Genomic DNA, 19,879 nt, shown 5'->3' with positions numbered 1-19,879 from the left:
CCGGTCATAGAAACTCTCACCTTTCCTTTCTATGTCTGGTCATGAGGAAATTCTTCCACTTACTCTTGTCAGATAACAATCATCTTGTTACCAGAAGCTTGCTCTCTGCTCTTCCCTCTTTCCTGGTCTTGATGACCTCTGTTAGATGGATTCAACTGAGACACATAGTGTAGAGGACAGTTTAACATGAGACAATCTCAAGTTACCAAAGGGGCCGCTGTGCTGACCTGCATGCTTCAGTGACCTTTATACTGTCTAATAGAAGACTCTAGAACAGATGGCTCTCCTGAGGGCTGTTTTGCTGTTCAAATAAATGACAGTCTCATTTTGATCAACTCTAAATAGAGGGATAATGATGGTACACATGTTTTGCAAGTGTGCATATATGTGTACCACATGTCATTCATGAGTGCTGGATTTCCTGGAACTGAGGTGATGGACTGTTGTGAGCCATCTTGTGGGTGCTGGGAATCGAACCCATATCTTCTGAAAGAGATTACCATCTGGAATTGTATGATAAAATAAAGTCGTTTTGTGAGGGTGTCCAATTGGTCTTTTGGAAGGTATCTCCATGCAAGGCCAGAGATACATACCAGACCCCATTATTTTGGCCAAAATTCATATAGCAGAACATATTAAAATGATTTTAGAAAGAAAAGTTGGACATAATGCTACACATCCATAATCCTAGCACTTGGGAGGAGTGGAATCTGGAGCTCAAAGTCATCCTCAGCTACACAGAGAAACCAAGACCAGTCTAGGCTACACACATAGTACCCTGTATCAAAAAGTAGAATCAAGGCTGGAGGGCTGGCTCAGTGACTAAGACACTGAGTTCTCTTTCACAGAATGCCAGTACAACTCCTAGCACACAGATGGCCGCTCCCAAGTGTCTGTAAATTCAGTTCCAGGGGATCCAATGCCCTCTTCTGGCCTCCATGGACACATGCATCCAAGTGTTACACTAGGCATGTAAGTGTTGCACAGACATACTTGTAAAGCACCCATAATCATAAATAAGTACATATAATAAAATAGAATTATTCTTCCCTTCAGTATTACCCTCTTTTCCCTCCCAAAGTCAACTCCCTCCCATGACTTTCCTTTGTCCCCCCTCATAGCACCTGTGTCTTACTAGTCCCTTCTTTAGAGCTTCTTCTCCCTTCCCTCCCCATGGTCCCCTTCTGCTTTCCTGGCTCTTGCAGTTACTACAGGTTATATACTCAGATCTCAAGATTTGGAACTAGGAGCCACATATAAGAGAGAACATGTGGCTTTTGTCTTTCTGGGTATGGGTTACCTCACTCTATAAAATAGTTTGAATTTCATCCATGTACCTATAAATTTCATTCTTCTTTACAGATGAATAGAATTCCATTTTGTAAGTGTACTGTATTTTCATTATTCAATCATCAACTGATAAACATTTAGGCTGATTTCATGTCCTGGTTATTGTGGACACAGTAACAATGAGTACAGACAAGCTGGTATCTCTGTTGTAGGATATTGAATCTTTTAGGTCTATGCCAAGGGACCCCTACGGTAGACCTAATTTTAGCTTTTTGAAAGCTTTCCATACCGATTTCCAGAGTTGCTGCAGCAGTCTGCAGTTTGCTAACAGAGAGTGAGAGTTCCTTTTTCTTCATCTTCACAAGCACCTGCTGTCAGCTGTTTTCTTGATCTTAACCATTTGGACCGGAGAAGTTGAAATCTCAAAGTAGTTTTAACTTACATTTCCCTGACTGCTAAAGATAATTATTGACCATTTTTATTTCTTCCTTTGAAAACCCTTTGTTCAGATCCGTAGCCTATTTTAATTGAATCATTTGTTTTCTGGATTCTTTCTTTTTTGAGTTCTTTGCATATTCTGGTTATTAATGCTCTATCGGATGTAGAGCTGGCAGAGTCTGACTCCTTCTGTGGGCTTCCTCTTCACTGGACTGATTGCTTCCTTTATATATTAGGGGTTTTCTAAGGGAACAGAAATGATAAAAAGAAAACACACACACACACGGAAGAGTGGTTTACTGTGGTCTGAGTAGTTCGCCAAGAATCTGTTAGTTATTCAGTCTATGAGACTGGATGTCTCAGCAGTCCCAATCTGGTGCTAGATCATACAGTCCAAGTGGTAGAGCAGCCTGCACAACAAGCTGAACATGTTGAAGAGCCTTCTCCTGTGGCAGACTCCACACAAAGCTAAGCAGCTTTCCAAGTCACTTGGTATATAGGCCAGAGTAACACACTAAAGTGGGGATTATGATGTGGAGATACAAAGAAGGCCCTTGAATTTTGTTTAGATTTATTTCCTATCCTCTGATGCACAAATGCTTTTCCAACAAACCCAAAGTGGCTGTTGCCTCCTGCTTACTTGGTCCAATTAGCATAATGCCATCAATACAGTGCATACTGTGATTTTTTTTTGAAGAGACAGACACTCAAGATTCCTTTGAACAAAGTCTGACACAGGACTGGAGAATTAATATACTCTTGAGGTAAAACTGTAAAGGTATACTGCTGGACTTGTCAACTGAAGGCCAGTTGTTTCTTGTGGTCCTTATGAACAGGTACCCAGGAAAAGCGTTTGCTAGATCAATAGCTGCATACCCTATAGCAGATGTGCTAATCTCTCAAGGAAGGAGACCACATCTGATACAGCATCTTCAATCAGTCATGACTTGTTTAAGTCAATTGTCACCTGTCACTCTTGACTATCCATCTGTCTTCTGCACTGGCCAGATAGGAGAGGTAAGGAGAAATATAGGAAACACTACCCCTGCATCTTTCAAGTCAATGATGATGGCACTTTCCACACTTCCTCAAGGGATGCGATACTGGTTTTGATTCATTATTTGCCCTGGCAGAGGCAACTCCAATGGCTTCCATTTGGCCTTTGCCACCATAACAGCCAGGGAACCAGTGTGTGAATTCTGACAACTTCTAAATGTATCTATCCCAATTTCATATTCTGGAACTGGAGAAATATTAGAGGATGAATTCCAGGACCCACTTGACTCACAGTGAGTTGGACTTTCATGGCTAAAATTCCATGAATCACATGACCTCCATAAGCCCCTACTTAAACTGGAAAGTCACAATATTTCTTGGGGTCTCATGGAATCACTATCGATTCAGAACCAATATCACACAAAGTCTGTACTGAAGCTTTTTGGTTTTAGGATGATCAACTGTTGACCTTATTTCCTGAGCAAATGGGGTCCTATCCAGAAAGTCCTTTCCTGTACCTGTATGACATAGATTAAAGCCTCTATTTTCCTCTAGCAGTTTCAATAGGAGTTGGTTTTTGTGTAGGGTATTACATATGTGTCCAATATGGGTCCAGTTTCATTCTTCTGCATCCAGTCCCCCAACATCCAGCTCCCCCAACACCATTTGCCAAAGATGCTAGCTTTCCTCCAGCATGTGCCAAGTATCAGACGACTGTAACTACCTGTACTTAAGACTGGCTCTTCTCTTCTGCTCCACATGATCCACATGTCTGTTTCTGCACAACAAGCCTCTCCGCTGATGAATAATCTGAATCAGACCAAATCAAACTGAATTAGAAAAAGCCCAAGTTTAAGAGATACCAAAGCTCCCAGATGGCTTTCCAGTACCCCCCTTCAGGAGGAGCAGGGTGAAGGAAGACCTGAAAACCACGTCTTGTTTTCTGGGGGCCAGTTTAAATAACCCTTGAGTGGTCTTGAGTATCTCTGGGGAGGGGTCATTGTTTTGTGGTCTTTCTGGGGGGAGGGCGGGGAATCTGGACTGAGGCAACTCCCAGGGGAAGGGGCTTGGGATGGAACTTCCATCAGAACATTCCAGATCCTTTGGGTATATGGATGCCGTGGCCAGGGTGAGGCTTTAACCCAAACAGCCACCATATCCAGCTTGAATCTATTTTTTTAAAAAATAATTTACTTATTTTTATTTTATGTGCACTGGTGTTTTGCTTGCATGTATGTCTGTGTGAGGATGTGGAATTTTGGAGTTATAGGCAGTTGTTAGTTGTCATGTGGGAACTGAACCGGGAAGAACAATCAGTGCTCTTAACCACTGAGCCATCTCTCCATCTTTGAATCGATTTTTAAAAACAATCCACATATACCTGGAGGGAACTTTACACTCATGAGCTTCTTTTTAAAAATATGTTTTACATCTTTATTTTGTGTGCTCCTGTGTGTGTGCATGTGTGCCACTGTCCAGAGAACAACTCCAGAGTTGGTTTTCTTTCCACCATTATTAAAGGCTGGGCTTAGTAGCAGAGGCCTTTACCTCCTGAGACATCTCTATAGGCCATTAGCTGTTTTTATTTTTTAAGAAGTTTTTGTTTTTGTTGTTAGTATTTATTTTGTGAGTGTCTAGGCATGCTAGGCAGAAGGAACCTGCATGAGTTGGTTCTCCCCGTCCATCATATAGGTTCCAGAGATCAAGCTCAGGTGGTCAGTGGCAACCAGCTTTTCCAGCTGGCCCCTTAGGTCTGCTTTGTTTGGAGACAGGGTCTCATTAAGTAGCTATGACTAGTTTTGAATTTGATATGTATCCTAGACTGGCCTCACCTCGGGGTGGGGGAGGGGGACAATCCTTGCTCCTTTGCCTAAAAGCTGATTCTTTAGTAATAGTCAGGTGTTCAGATTCGTAATGTATGAGCACATATATTGATGGATGGTTATCTGAGCACATGCGATCAAAACAAGCATCAGAAACCGCCAACTTGGTAATCTAGCGAGTGAGCACACGACCGCGTACTAAAATTCTTTCTACTTTTCTAAATGTTTGGAAAATTTTGTAACACGTTGTTTTGCTCAAGCAGGAGCATATTCAATTTCCAGTCTTTGAGGGGTACCATTTCATCTTTTTTTCTTCCTTCCTTCTTTTCTTCTTCTTTTTTTTTTAACAGTTCTTTGGCGAGTCACTGGTTTCCCCGCTCCATAGCAATACACATGATTGATTCCCTTTGCTAGGAAATAATTTTATTAACACAAGTAGGCCAATTACCCAAATGCAAAGTAGAGACCTCCAGCAGATTATTATTACACTGACAAGGGCTCAGGCTTGAGAGGCGACGCGTAAGAAACAGGAGAGGATAGGGACAGCTTTGTGGCTTTTAGTATCCTCAGTCTTCAGGCCAGAACTTTCACTGACCGCAACAGTGGTAGATTCCACGTCAGCTACCCTCAGTTGTCAGAACCGAGGTAGGAAACGAACCAAGCACGCTCCCACTCACTAAAAAAGCAACATCCCCACCTAGCGGGAGTGAAGGGGAGCTAGGGTGGCATGGGACTCACCCCTAAAACGGATAATGATGATCTCTATATCAAACGGCTGCTGCTGTGATATAAAACGGAAAGGTAACAAACTTATTAACATTATTATTACCCATCCCCCGACAAGCCATCATTGTAACACGAGGGAGCACGCTAGACCAGCGGTCTCAAATTCGTTTCTATGTGGACTTCTGAGGGAAGAGCTGACAGAAATACGTTCAGTCCGACCAGAATCCGTTCCAAACAGCAGTCACTGAAGAACAGTGCCTACCGCCCAAACTCAAAAAAAAAAAAAAAAAAAAAAGCTGGAGCGCGCGGCAGCCGTCATTCTGCGCATGCGCAGGGGTGGGCGCTGGCCTCAGGCTTCCGAGGAATATGGCCTATTCCATTCCTGACGGGTGTTGACAGCGGAGAACTTGGAAGCCCTGGCTCTGGAATACTGGTGAGTTCCTACTATTTTACCTGGTGGATGACGCATTGTGATTATTATAGTCCTGCCTCGATGGCGGCAACAGGCTTCTGGAAAAGTTGATTTCGGGTCCCCATCGTCTAGATTCCCCCCACCCGGCAGCGTTCGGACCGGCCGGCGTGACGCCCGAGTACGGAAGCCTGAGAGGCCCCGCCCAGCCCGACGGGTCCCGCCCCGCCTTCAGCCGCAGGGTCCGGGCCGGCCGCGCCGCGGGGCAGCTCCTCCTCCTCTCCGCCCCGCCGGCTGCGGGCGCGGGGGACGTCAGCGCTGCCAGCGTGGAAACCGCCGCGGGCCGCGGGAGACGGAAGTAGTGCTCGGCGCCGCGGGCACATCCCCGGACGCCTCAGCCATGGACACGTCCCTGGAGAAGGTCGGTACGGAGGGATAGGGCGGCTCTGCGGCCCCGGGTCTCCGCCTCTCGGGCGACTGTTCCCGGTGGGAAAGGGGTCGGGGCTGAAGATCCTCTCCGGAGGAGGCGTCCAGCCCGGGCCTGGCCACGTCACAGGCGGAGTGGCTGAGGGAGGTGGGCCCGGCGATGTCGGAACCGGCCTTGGCTTCGCGGAGGTTCGGCTTGGGGCTGGGCCTGAATCGGCGCTGGCCCCGTGGGATGACAGGAGCTATCGGTGTGGGCCCCAGAAGCGCACAGGAACCATAGTTGTCACGGAGCCCACTGCAAAGCCACAGTGCTTTCCAAGTTAGGAGACAAATTGTGAACTTTGGCGGGAGTAGGAATCACCCGGGGACCTCGGTAAAATTACGGATTTGCAGCCTCTGATCTGAAGCTGTGGTGGGCGGGGACTCTGTTGAGTTTAACAAGTTCCCCACGTGATTCCGATGCTGTAGCCTGAGAACCCCGGGCTAGAACCTCTAGAATCCAAAAAGGGGTAGGTAGTCGGTAAATGGTGATTTTATTTGGGGTAGGGGTGATCCCAGCTGGTCTTTCAGTGTCTTGGGTTCCGCTTTCTGAGAGGCCTTCAGGTCAGCCGCAAGCCCACGGGAACCTGCATCTTACTCTGTTTACCCCTTGGGGCAAACTTGATGGACCTGGCTGACTGCTCTGGCGTGTTGAATGGATTCTAATTGTTCCCACCGTGGGTCGGGCAATTGAGAACAGGTGCTTGGGTTTCTTCTTGGGCCCTGCTTTCAGGGCCAAGCATTCTGTCCCCGTAGTCTTTTCTCTCTGACCCTTCTTGGAATTCTGCACATCCGACGTGATGTAAACCTAGTTTCTTCTCTTCCCCTCCTCTCCCTTCCCCTCCTCCACCACCATAACCACCCTCCTTCTCACTCTCTGTCCCTCCCTCTCTGTGTTTCTCTCCCTTCCCCGTCCCCCACTCTCCAGTCTTGTGAAGTAACCCTGGCTAGTCTGTAACTCACTATAATAGTCTAGGCTGACCTCAAACTTAAAGTGATTCTCCTGCCTCTGCCTTCCTAACTACTGGGATTACAGAGTGTGCCATCATGTCTAACTTGGAATTCCTTTTTCAAAGAATCAGCTGTTGTGGTTGTGTTCACTTGTCACTGGAGATTTGAAGGCAGTAATTGTAGAAATTGAGCCAGATGTCTTCATGTGCACACAGTGGCATATTTTGCTCCTCAGCTATTTAGCATAAATTGGGTGGAAAGCAATCATGGAAGAAGATACCTTTTTTTCCTTGGTTCTTCTGATTAGCATAGTGTCTACTTTTTGGTACCATGAGTTTCATTCAAGATTGATGATTCTCAACTCTAGGTTAGGTTTTCCCCCTGGGGAACATTTGGCAATTTCTGGAGATATTTTATTTAGGGTGTCACAAGAGAGGTACTACTAAGACCTACTAGGAAGAACCCAAGGATACTGTTGAATATCCTGTGTTGCACAGGGCAGTTCACATAGCAGAGGATATCAGCTATGCAGAAGCTGAGAATGGTTGATATCACATGTGTAACTCTAGGAGCTGAATAGAAAGTGATGCTGACATGTCCTTTCTGTATTTCTCATTTCTTAAGAAGGCTTTATGTCATTCCATTAGAAACCGGAAAGAACCGAGATGACCTTTCCTCTGAGGATATCTGAAAACTAAAAAATGGGTAGGACTCTGCTGTGGGTGGTAAATTTCTGTCAGGCATGTACGTGGTGCACAGACAGACATGCAGGCAGAACACCCATAACAAAATAAATCTGAGAAAAATTTTAAGTAGGTAGGTATCTTCTACCACCTTATGTTCAACATGTAGGAAACAGGGTTCTGGAGCTGGAGAGATGACTTAGTGGTTAGGAGTTTACTACTTCTTCAGAGAATCCAAGATGGCTCTTGGTCACCTGTAACTACAGCTTCCAGGGATTTGACACTTCTCTGACTTCAGAAAGTACTTGCACAAACATGGCATGCATGCACACACATACACATAAATAAAAAAGAAAAAATTGGCTGGGCGGTGATGGCGCATGCCTTTAATCCCAGCACTCGGGAGGCAGAGGCAGGTGGATCTCTGTGAGTTCGAGGCCAGCCTGGTCTACAAGAGCTAGTTCCAGGACAGGCTCCAAAGCTACAGAGAAACCCTGTCTCGAAAATCAAAAAAAAAAAAAAAAAAAGAAAAAAGAAAAAATTAAAAAACAGAAAGAAACAAGGTCCTGGAGATTAGTTTTAATATTATGTTAATGTACAAGTCAGTGCTAGCACAGGAAGTGTGACGGACCATATCCAGTTATTCACCACATTCACTTTTCAGTGATATCTTCCAACCTTTCATGTTGAATGAAAAATGTCATTCTTCCCGGATATTCTGTTTAGACAAGGTGTGCTGCGATTTGTTTTAACTCCACCCTTGAGCAAACTCAGGACAGAGCTCTCAAGCTCCTCAACTGCTGGTATTTGTGTCAACTGAGTCTTAGGTGTGGGAGGTTCATTGCAATGCATCTTGTTTAACAGAATTCCTGACCCCCATCCACTCGATGCTAGCAGTACGCTCCTAGCTGTAACAATTAAAAATGGCTGTAGATGGGGTGGGCAGAATTGCCTCTGGTTGGGAATCATTAGTTGACAACCAGAGCTACCGTTCAGTTAGGAAGCCACTTAAATCTAGATATACTGAAGTCAAGCAGAATTAACAATTTCCTTAGTGCATTAACCACATTGCTAACCATATGCTTAGTGCTTTACAGCCGCCTATGGCTTTGACTACTATCCATGGCAGCACAGGGCTAGACCATTTCAATTACCAATGCAGTACAACTGGGTGGTTTAATTAACTTATTAGAGCTACTTATTTCTGGTTTTTTTTTTTTGTTTGTTTTTTACCTAAGACCACTGTCATTTGTGTGTTTTGTTTGTCTTTGAGACAGGATACCGTGTAGCCAAGGATTACCCTGAACTCATGATCTATCTTCACCTCCTGAGTGCTGGGGTTACAAACTTGTGCCATCACACCCAGCTTTGTGTAGTCCCAGGGACTAGTGGGTACTAGTCTGTCCGAGCTGTGTCACTGGCCCTCATTTTCTGTTCTTGTCCTTATCCTAAACTAAATATTTCTTGTTTGAGACTGATTTTGGAAAAAGAAAAGTTATTACCTTACTGTTAAAAGTGTATAAAGAGGAACAAGAGCAGTGCGAATAGACCCTCCTGATCGCTATTGGTAAGGGTGACCAGAACTTTTATGTCTGCATGAGAAAAGGGCTGGAGATAAGTGGTCATAGTGGTCTAAGAGTGACGACTGCCTTTTTGAAGATGTGGATTTGGCTCCCAGCACTCATGTAATGTGGCTCACAATGCCTGTAACTTCAGTTCCAGGGGATCTGACTGACACCCTCTGGCTTTTAAAGGTACCAATATGCTTGTGGTATTCTTAAATTTATGCAGCCTCACACATAAAATAAAAAATCTTCAAAAATTAAAAAAGATTGTATGTTCATTGGAGTTTTGCCTGCATGCATTCTGTGTGAGGCTGTCAGAAGCCCTAGAACTGGAGTTACAGACAGGTGTGAGCTGCCATGTGGGTGCTGGGAATTGAACCCAGGTCCTTTGGAAGAACAACCAGTGCTCTTAACCACTTACATTTTTTTTAAAAGCATGAGAAAAGAATTCCAGTGAGGCAGTTTTTAAAATTATTGGTTTCTGTGTGTGCTGTGACAGAGCCTACTCTTTCACAGAATGTAGACAATGATGGCCGACATTTTAGCTCTCATTCAAAGTGAGGGTTTTGCATATAGGTGCCTGGGAGTTATGGGAGTAAATGATTGCTCATTGCTGGGTATCAGAGGAAAGGGATGGGATTTTCTGTTTTAGAGTTCTGCTCCTAAAATTGTATGTCTTGACTGGGCATGGTGGTGCACGCCTTTAACCCCAGCACTCAGATGGCAGAGGGAGGTGGATCTCTGTGAACTTGAGGCTGGCCTGGTCTACAGAGTGAGTTTCAGGATTGCCCTAGCTACATAGGATCTGTCTCACACAAAGAATCATGTGTGTGGCCTTGGTGATTCCGATTTATTCTGGATGGCAGAGGTGTTGGTGGCAAAGCTTTTGGTGCTCTCCTCCTACTCCCAGTCCTGATGTTATAGTTAGAATTGTGAATTACATTGTAGCCTAGGTTGAATGTTGTGTGTTTTCACTTAAAGCAGAAATCTGTTTTGATCTCTACGTTCTTATTAGTTAAAGGTCAGAAACCAGTGCTAAGTGCTGGAGACGAGAGATGAATAAGATGTGGTCCCTGTAGGGGTTATGGTAGAAAGGACAACATCTTTACTTTGTTTTGCTTTATTTTTGAGATAAGATCTTGCACTATAGTCCAGGTGGGCTTCAAACTTAATTTTTTCAGCCTCCCATTTGCTGGTGTTACAAGAATGAACACCAGAATAAGTTACTAGGTGTACATGTTTAAATAAGTCATTGTGTGAGAAGGAGGAGTAAAAAGTAGTATAAAAATGAAAAAGAAATGAAATTGATGGCCAGTCAGGGGTTTTGAAGAAGAGGGTATTTGGGGTATTTTTAAAATTGTTTTTGTGGGGGCTTATTATTATTATTATTACTGTGTGTGTGATGTGTGAGAGAGAGTAGGTGCAGGTGTGCCTGTATGATTGATTATAGAGGAACAAGAACTTAGAAATAAAGCTTTCCTGCTGTGTGGTATCTGTGTGCACTATTTGGAAGGTAGTATTCATGACATAATGTCTAAGTGATGGATTTTAGAATCTGTTTCGTGGGGGTGAGTGTGTGTGTGTGTGTGTGTGTGTGTGTTTTAATTTAGACTTGGATTTCTCAATTTCCATGTATCTCCATGGTGATTTGGATGCTCTATTAGTTACTTTTCTGTTGCTGTGATAAAATGCCATGACCAGGTTTTCTTTGGGCTTATAGTTCCAGGAGGTTAGGACCCATAATGGCAACTGCAGTCAGAGCAGCTGGAGCTGGAAAAGTGAGTCCACATCTTGGACCACCAACAGGAAATAGAGTCAAATAGGGATGGCAGGAGACTTTAAAGTCTCAGATCTTGTCTCCAGCACCATACTTTCTCCAGCAAAGAGTTCACCTAATGAACTCCCCAATAGTAGGGCTTTCAGCTGGGCACCAAATAGTCAAATGCCCTAGACTATGGGGCATGTCATTCAAACCACCACTGATGCCTTTCTTGTCCCTCTACTAGATGTTTGTGTGTGACCGATGTTTGATGTCTCATGTGTTTAATATTGTTGTCTCTTTAGCTATACAGATTTTTGTCACTCTTTTGCATGTTTTTCTTTTTTACGTTCTTTGCAAGGTTAAATACTAATAGTTACATCTTGTCAACAACTGTATATCCCTTTGAAATGGGAGATTTTGATGTTTTATGGATGAATAATTATAGTATGTTTTCATGTCCTCACAGACACACTCAGACAGACAAAGAGATGTCTTTCCGTTTTTTAAAATTTCTAGTGAGGATTGCTTGGCATGCCTGGGCAGGTCTGAGAACGGCTTGTGAGACTTGACCTCAGTTTCCACAGTGTGGGTTCTGAGGCTCAAACTCGGGCCATCCAGCATGCAGCAGGCACCTTTACCATTCAGCCATCTCGATAATCCTGTTTGTTACTGAGGCAAAGTTTGCTAAAGCTCAGCAGAGATTGGCCTTGAACTCCTCCTAATCTTATTGCTTCAGCCTTCTAAGTCCCTGGCTTCTTATTTTACTTTTTAAAAGTAAGCATACACAGAGGCTGAAGAAATGGTTCAACAGTTAATTAAGAGCACTTGCTGTTCTTGCAGAGAACATGGATTCCATTTCCAGCACCCACATGTCAGCTCTCGGCTGCCTGTAACTCCTATTTCGAAGAGGTTCCAACACCTTCTTCTGACTTCCATGGGCACTTGCACTCACAAGGTACACATACAGACACGCAGGCACACACATACATATAAATAAAAACTTGAAATCAATCATAAACAGCACTTGGTTTCATTGTGACATTTTCATATATATTTATCATTATACTTTGTTCTAACTTTTTCCCCTTACCACTTATCCTCCCCTGTGCTCCCTGCCCGAGCCTCACTCACTGGGCCCCTTCTTTCCACATTCATGTTGCATGTAGATCTCAGGTGTTTAAACAAATTATTTTACTCGGGTTTATTTATTTTTAAGTTATTTGTGTAATATGCATAGGTGAACACTCATGCCACACACAGTGTGCATATGGAGGTCAGAGGACAATTTTGTGGAGTTGATTCTGTCCTTCCACCTTTCCATGGGCTCTGGGGATGGAACTCAGACCTCAGGCTTACATCATCTCGTGGCAAACACTTATCTACTGAATCATCTCACAGGCCCTTCTCTAGAGTTTAAATAAAGAAAGATAAAGACAGGAAAGTAAATCTTTTGTAGAATTTGTGAGAATCTGCTGACACCTACACTACAGGTGTGCTGCCTTAATTTCCCTTATAGCTCATAAACCACCACCACATAAATTTCCCTACCTTTGCTAGAAGGAAAAAGGTTTAAGATCTGAAGTAAACATTTAGCTGCAGGTAGAGTGCCTACATCCTGGTTTGCCTAGGACCATCCCAGTCTACACCTTTTGTCCTGGTTTAATTATTAATACTCTTAAAGTGCCCCTGTTGGGTCACTTGCCACAGGCTTGGCAAATGTCTTTACCTGACGATCCATTCCCCCAACTATATTTTGTTTGTTCTTAGCTACAGAGACTTGTTCCAGTACTATAAAATTTTTTTTCATCTAGTTCTAACATTGCAGAATGGGAAATTTCCCTGAATGAGAGTTTCTGAGTAAAAATATGAATTAAAAAGATCATCATGAGTTAGGCGTGGCGCACGCCTTTAATCCTAGCACTCAGGAGGTAGGGGCAGCAGGATCTCTGAGTTTGAGGTCATTTTGATCTGCAGAGTAAGTTCCAGGACAGACAGGTTATGGAGAGAGAGATACCCCAAAATGATCATTAAAAGTAAACTTTAGTTATGTGGGAAATATGTTGTATAAGGTGGTTAATTAGCATAATGCCCCATGATTATTAAGGATCATCCTACTTATTCTGGTGCAGCCCCTATGCTTAATGTTAAAGCAAAATTAAATTATAACCTTTTTCCTAAGAGTGGGCTGTAGAAAATACTGTTTTCTCCTTAATATCATGAAATAGTCCAATTCCATTTCCCCCTTGCATCATTGAACAGTCCTCTCCTGTGTGCTAAAAATAGGCATCTTTGCGCAGTTTCTGGGCTATTTGTCTTTGTTTTTTTAGACAGAATCTCATGTATGTCAAGCTGACCTCAAAGTCATTGTGTAGCCAAGGGTGGCTTTAAACTCTTTCTCCTACTGCCTTTACACCCAAGTGCTGACTGAGATCATAACTATGTGCTGCTTCTCTCAATTTCTGCAGTGCTGGGGATCAGTCCATGGTCTTGAACTCATAACAGTTGAATTCTGCCTCAGCCTCTTGAGTATTGGGATTACAGACATGAACCACAACCACAATTCAATTGCATTATTTTTCTGTGTGTTTTGAGTTGGAGGTTTCATATAGACCAGGCTGATTTGAAACTCCATATGTAAACTAGGTTGGGTTTGAACACTTGATCCTTTTCTGTCTCCCAAGGGATTATTTGCCACCATGCTTGGTTTGAATTTAGTTCTTTATTCATGTAGGCTTGTGTATGGTTCTTGTTTTGCTTTTAAACAGCCAGCAACATGTCAGAAACAACATATGAAACAGGAATAAGGAAATAGTGGCTGCTCTTGATAGAAATTTCTTCGGGCATAGTTTTAAGGGACTCAGTAAATAAAAGTCGAACATGGTATCACATGACTGTAACCCCAGCACTTGGTAGGTAGAAGATTAGAAGTTCAGGGTCACAGCCTAAAGTTGAGGGAGATGCCCAAGTCAGTAAAGTGCCTGTAAATGTAAGGACTTGTGTTTCCCTAGCACCTACATTATATATATAAAAAAAAAAAACCAACCAGATGTGGCCACATTTATCCTAATTATAGCACTGTGAGAACAGAGACAGGCAGATCTCCAGAGCTTGCTGACCAAGTCTTGTCAGCTAGCCATTCTAGCCTGTTGATGAGCTCTAGGTTCATCTGAGAGATCCTTACTCAAAAGATAAAAGTGGAAGACACTTTGTATTGACTTGTAGCCTCTTGTACACTCTTGCACATAGACACCAATGTGCACACACACACCAAAGTTCCTGATCCTCATCAGCTGCACAATTCAAGGCCAGTCTGGGCTTTACAGGGCTGTCTCAAATTAAAAAAAAAAACACACAAAAACAGACAAGCGCCAGGCGATGGCGGTGCACGCCTTTACTTTAATCCCAGCACTTGGGAGGCAGAGGCAGGCGGATCTCTGTGAGTTCGAGACCAGCCTGGTCTACAGAGCTAGTTCCAGGACACGCTCCAAAGCCACAGAGAAACCCTGTCTCGAAAAACAAAAACAAACAAACAAACAAAAAAAAAACAGACAAGCGACGGAGACATGTACCATGGTACACATGTGAGGTCAGAGGAGGACTTTGCGTTGATAATTCTTTTCCACCATGTGGATCCCTGAGCTTGGATTCAGGCTGTCACACTTGGTACCTTTACCTGCTGAGCTACCTCACTGATTATGGCTTTTCGTTAACTGTTAACTAAAAAGATTGGTTCCAATGCTATAGGAAAAAAATATTATGCTGCACTTTATAGAGAGAAAGGAGGCTGATGTCAGTGCTGAAAGGCATCTGACCTTAAGTCTTGATGGAATGAATGAAACAGGAAGTAGCAGAAATCTGCATCCCTGCTTTTAGGCAGCTCATAATGTGGCTAGGAAGTTCATATCTGTACTGGAAAGAACATCTGTGAAATGGTTCTCATGAAGGATGTCAGGAAGACTAGCAGCTGAATGTGAGAATGGCCCCAGTTTCAAAAGTTCTGTCCCATTATCCCCATAAATTCTTTTTTTTTTTTCTAGACAGGGTTTCTCTGTAGCTTTGGAGCCTGTCCTGGAACTAGCTCTGTAGACCAGGTTGGTCTCGAACTCACAGAGATCCGCCTGCCTCTGCCTCCCGAGTGCTGGGATTAAAGGCATGCGCCACCATCGCCCGGCTATCCCCATAAATTCTACCTTTTGTTCTTTTTGTCAGTGAGTCCAGACTTTCAGAAGCCCAACCTGACTTACATAGAAGACTTTAGACTAGCCTGGGATGTATAGAGTGACCACCCCCAATCTCAAAAAAAAAGAGGCTGTCTTTAGAGGGGATGTGAAAGTGGTTGTATCCATAAAAGTTTCATAGAAACCTTGAGTTGCGGGAGTGGGGTGATGAGGTGATTCATTGGTTAAGAACACTTAATGCTCTCAAAGATCAGAGTTTGTTTTCCAGAACGCTATCTGGCAACTCACACTGCCCATAACTCTAGCTCTAGGGGACAAAAGAGGAAGACATGTGTGCCACACTCCTCTGGCCTCTGTGGGGACCCACCCACACATGCACAGATGTGTGTGCACACAAATATAAATCATTTTTTATTTTTTGTTTTTTAAATAAATCTTGCCTTTAAGGGTGCTAAGGCATTCAAATCAGGCAAGTGTTTGGAGCATGAAGATGTGAATTATCAAGTAAACTGGTTATCTTTTCATTGAGCTACAAGAGAGGGTGATGAAGAACAAAACTGGGAGACTTTGGAGTTAAATTCTCTTGATGATTATCACTTCCAGTTCCTACTAATAATCAGATCGCTGAAACCCTTTTCAATCTAGCCTATTTCATAGTTATATTTAAGTTTCGGATTTCATTTAAAACATCTGTTTGAAAATATTTTTAAATTATATTTAGTCATCAAAAACAGATAACCTGGCATGGCTTAATCCCAAACACTTAGAGGTAGAAGGAAATAGATCTCTGAGTTTGAGGCCTGCCTGGTCTCTGTAGTGAATTCCAGACCAGCCATAGCTATATAATTATTTCCTGCTTCAAGAAAGAAAAAGAAGGAAAAAGAGAGAGAGAAATTAAGCAGATATGGAAACAAGATTACTTTGTAAACCTTCTTAGAAGCTTAGAACCTTCTTGTATAATAGAGGCCAGAAAAGGGAATAAGGAACCCAGGTCTCTAACACATGTCTTCAGCAAATCACATTTCCAAGACTTAATTTCTTCACCTCTAAATTGTTAAGCTAGAATCAGATATTTTCATAATATACTTTTTTACTTTTAATGACAATTTTATGAATGAAACCTGATTTAACATCCTTTGTGTTTACCAAAGCTGATCTACCTAATAGGTACTAGAAGGCACTAAAAGCCTCCATTTTATGTGGCTCTTACCAGAGTTGTACTTTGGAGATTGATGGTTGATTTTTTTGTTGTCGTTTGGTTTTGGTTTTGTTTTCTCCAAAGATAGAGTTTCTCAGTAGCTTGTAGACCAGGCTGGCCGTGAACTCACAGAAGTCTGTCTGACTCTGCCTCCCAAGTGCTGGGATTAAAGGCGTGCACCACCACTGCCCGACTGATGGTTGATTTTATGTGTGTGTCTGTGTCAGTGTGAGTGAGATAGAGATACATGTTCATACATTCATTGTGCATGTGGGGGCAGAAGACAGCTTGTGAGTACAGCTTTGTGCATGTGGGGGTAGAAGACAGCTTGTGAGTACAGCTGTGTGCATGTGAGGACAGCTTGTGAGTACAGCTGTGTGCATGTGAGGACAGCTTGTGAGTACAGCTGTGTGCATGTGGGGGCAGAGGACAGCTTGTGAGTACAGCTGTGTGCATGTGAGGACAGCTTGTGAGTACAGCTGTGTGCATGTGGGGGTAGAAGACAGCTTGTGAGTACAGCTGTGTGCATGTGAGGACAGCTTGTGAGTACAGTTGTGTGCATGTGAGGACAGCTTGTGAGGACAGCTGTGTGCATGTGAGGACAGCTTGTGAGGACAGCTGTGTGCATGTGAGGACAGCTTGTGAGTACAGCTGTGTGCATGTGAGGACAGCTGTGTGCATGTGGGGGTAGAAGACAGCTTGTGAGTACAGCTGTGTGCATGTGAGGACAGCTTGTGAGTACAGCTGTGTGCATGTGAGGACATGAGTACAGCTGTGTGCATGTGGGGCAGAGGACAGTCTTCTCTGCCCACTTTGAGATGATATGGTCGGCTAGCTGGCCTGCAAACTTCTGGGTATTCTCCTTTTTCTATCTACCAGCTTGCTATAGAAACAGTGGTATTATAGCTTCACAGCTATGTCTGACTTTATATTGGTTCTAGGAATTCAAACTTGACATTTGAATGCACATTTTCACATTTGCCATGCAAGTGTCTTATCTTGTGAGTCATCTCTGGTTTGTTTAAGACAGTGTCTCACTTTATAGCTCAAGCTATCCTCAAACTCAAGGTGATCGTCCTGTCAAAGCTTCCCTGGTTCTGGCATTGCACATGTATCTAGCCTCCTTCCCATTTGTTGTAAGGCTTACAAGAACTGTGAACTAGACCCCTAAAGTCTTATCTAAAATTTAACATTTTATGATTCTGATATTGGTAAATTGAATAGAACGTGATAGATTTGAGGAGGTAATGTAGGACTACTAAATGTGATAGACAACATTGCAGACTTGCTGTGGAAGATGTGTGGGTACAGAAAGCAGTATGAAGAGAAAGGCAAGTCCTTCAAGGACTACATTGACAAAGGAGTTTCTGTAAACACAGAACAACTCATACTGTATAACAGTTGAGACTGCAAGACTTTTATCCCTAAAAACTACTATGGAGATTAAGAAGAGAGATGTGTGGAGTTTTTATTGTTAATTACTGTGTGTGTGTAGCTCAGAAGACAACTTGGGTCAGTTTTTTCCTTCATCATGTGGGTGCTAGAGATCAAACTTAGGTCATCCGCCTTGGTAGAAAGTGCTTTTAATGCTGAGCCATCTCAGAGACCCTTATGCATTTTAATTAGATAGGAATCAATAACTTGGGGCTGGAGAGATGTTGAGAGGACCTAAATTCAGTTCCCAGCACCTACATCAAGTGGCTCACAACTACCTTTAACTCCAGCTCTGGGAGATTTAATTCCTTATTCTGGACTCTGGCCACACATAATGTGTACATTCACACATAACTAAATAATAAAATAAATCTTGGTACCAGGCAGTGGTGGCGCACGCCTTTAATCCCAGCACTAGGGAGGCAGAGGCGGGCGGATCTCTGTGAGTTTGAGGCCAGCCTGGTCTACAGAGCGAGTTCCAGGACAGGTTCCAAAGCTACAGAGAAACCCTGTCTTGAAAAACCAAAAAAGAAGAAGAAAAAGAAAAATTAAATAAATAAATCTTGAACTCAGCAAGTTAAATTTATATGTTTATTCAAATATATATATATATATATATGTATGTATGTATTTGTGTAACAATAAGTTAAAAAAAGAGGGCTTGAATTTGAGGGGGTTAGGGAGAAGTGGGGGCATATCGGGGTTGGAGGAAGTGGCAAAGTTATGTAATTGTATTTTAATTAAAAATTTTAATTGCCATAAATGAGGCATAGTTAAAATAAATTTAATTTTTAAGAATTAAAAATACTTTTGTTTCATTTCTCTTTGGAGGGAGTTAAATGTACACACGTGGTATTACCGTCTAAAAGGAATAGACAGGAACAGATGCCCCCTCTTTCCACTTCCATGTTCTAGAGACCACCACTTAGGCTAGCTTTTTCTAGACAGAATCATCATCTTCTGGCTTATGGGCAGATTAGTTTCCTGTGGCTGCGGGAACAAATCACAGACTTAGTAGTGATATACACGAAGTGAAGTTGAACATGGTGGTGCATGCCTGTTTCCAGGACTGGAAGTTGTGATGCCAGTCTGAGTAATGTAGAAAGAAACCATCTTCTCAAGCAGTCAGGGGAGGGGAGGGGAGGAGGAGGGAGGAAACGAGGGAGACTGGTTTTGAGTTCCAGGGTTTTTGTTTGTTTGGTTTGAGGTTCTTGGGGGGGGGGGTTGTTTGTTTGTTTTTCGAGACAAGGTTTCTCTGTGTAGCTTTGGCTGTTCTGGAACTTGCTCTGTGGATCAGGCTGCCCTTGAACTCACAAACTTGCCTCTGCCTCCTCTTGTTGGGATCAAAGGCATGTGCCACCACTGCCCAACTTGAGTTCCAGTTTTGTGGCCCTGAAGTTTGAAATTCCTATCCCTATCCCTGGTCTACATAAGATTACCAGAGCAGAACTCACAAGAGGGGGCAATTCTAGTTCTAGCTTATAATGGGTGTTGATATTCTTCAGATGGTGATTATGTCCTTTTTAACTAATCTTTTTTAAAAATTAGAATATAATTTCATCATTTTCTCCCCTTACCTTTCCTCCCATGTTCCTTTCTCCATTCCCCCTGGAAATTACGGCCCCTTATCTGCAATATGGTTGTAATGTAATTATTTAGAACACAACAAGAATCATCGTTGAAGTCAAAGGAAAGATAGCATCTCCCTTTTCTTGGTTTCCTGTGATTTCTTGCTTTCCATGTTATTATTTATTACTTGTAAGTTGAAATATATTTGCATCATTTCCCCTATACAACCTGCTCAGTCTGTTTAGTGTAATTTGTATGTTTGTGATTTCAGAGTTGACCACTTGGTAGTAGATAACCATTAGGGGCACATCCCGGGGAGAACTATTTCTTATGCTCGCAGGATTCCTTAGTTGCCTGTATGTGGGTGGGACCCTATAAGATTTAGCGTGTAG

At 43.0% G+C, this 19,879-nt stretch overlaps 1 protein-coding gene across 3 annotated transcripts in view; it reads left to right on the top strand.

Annotated features, from left to right (window-relative positions):
* The first annotated feature begins 5,631 nt into the window (after positions 1–5,631).
* The window catches only part of Pdxdc1 (pyridoxal dependent decarboxylase domain containing 1), a 57,576-nt gene continuing 43,328 nt past the window's right edge, over positions 5,632–19,879 (top strand). The window contains exons 1-2 of one of the 3 annotated variants that reach the window (XM_041676000.1): positions 5,632–5,706; positions 5,818–6,103. In XM_041676000.1, coding sequence (XP_041531934.1) covers positions 6,083–6,103 — 21 coding nt within the window. In that variant the 5' untranslated portion in view covers positions 5,632–5,706; positions 5,818–6,082. Of the gene's footprint in view, positions 5,707–5,817; positions 6,104–19,879 lie in introns of those variants that run through there. The other 2 variants (XM_041676001.1, XM_041676003.1) reach the window with 2 other exon arrangements.

Source organism: Microtus oregoni, unplaced genomic scaffold, assembly GCF_018167655.1.
Source record: "Microtus oregoni isolate MIOR12 unplaced genomic scaffold, Mior012 000027F_ref0000203, whole genome shotgun sequence".
Classification (NCBI taxonomy): Eukaryota; Metazoa; Chordata; class Mammalia; order Rodentia; family Cricetidae; genus Microtus; species Microtus oregoni.
Note: the sequence above shows the minus strand (reverse complement) of the source record. Positions and strands in the feature narration are given on the sequence as shown.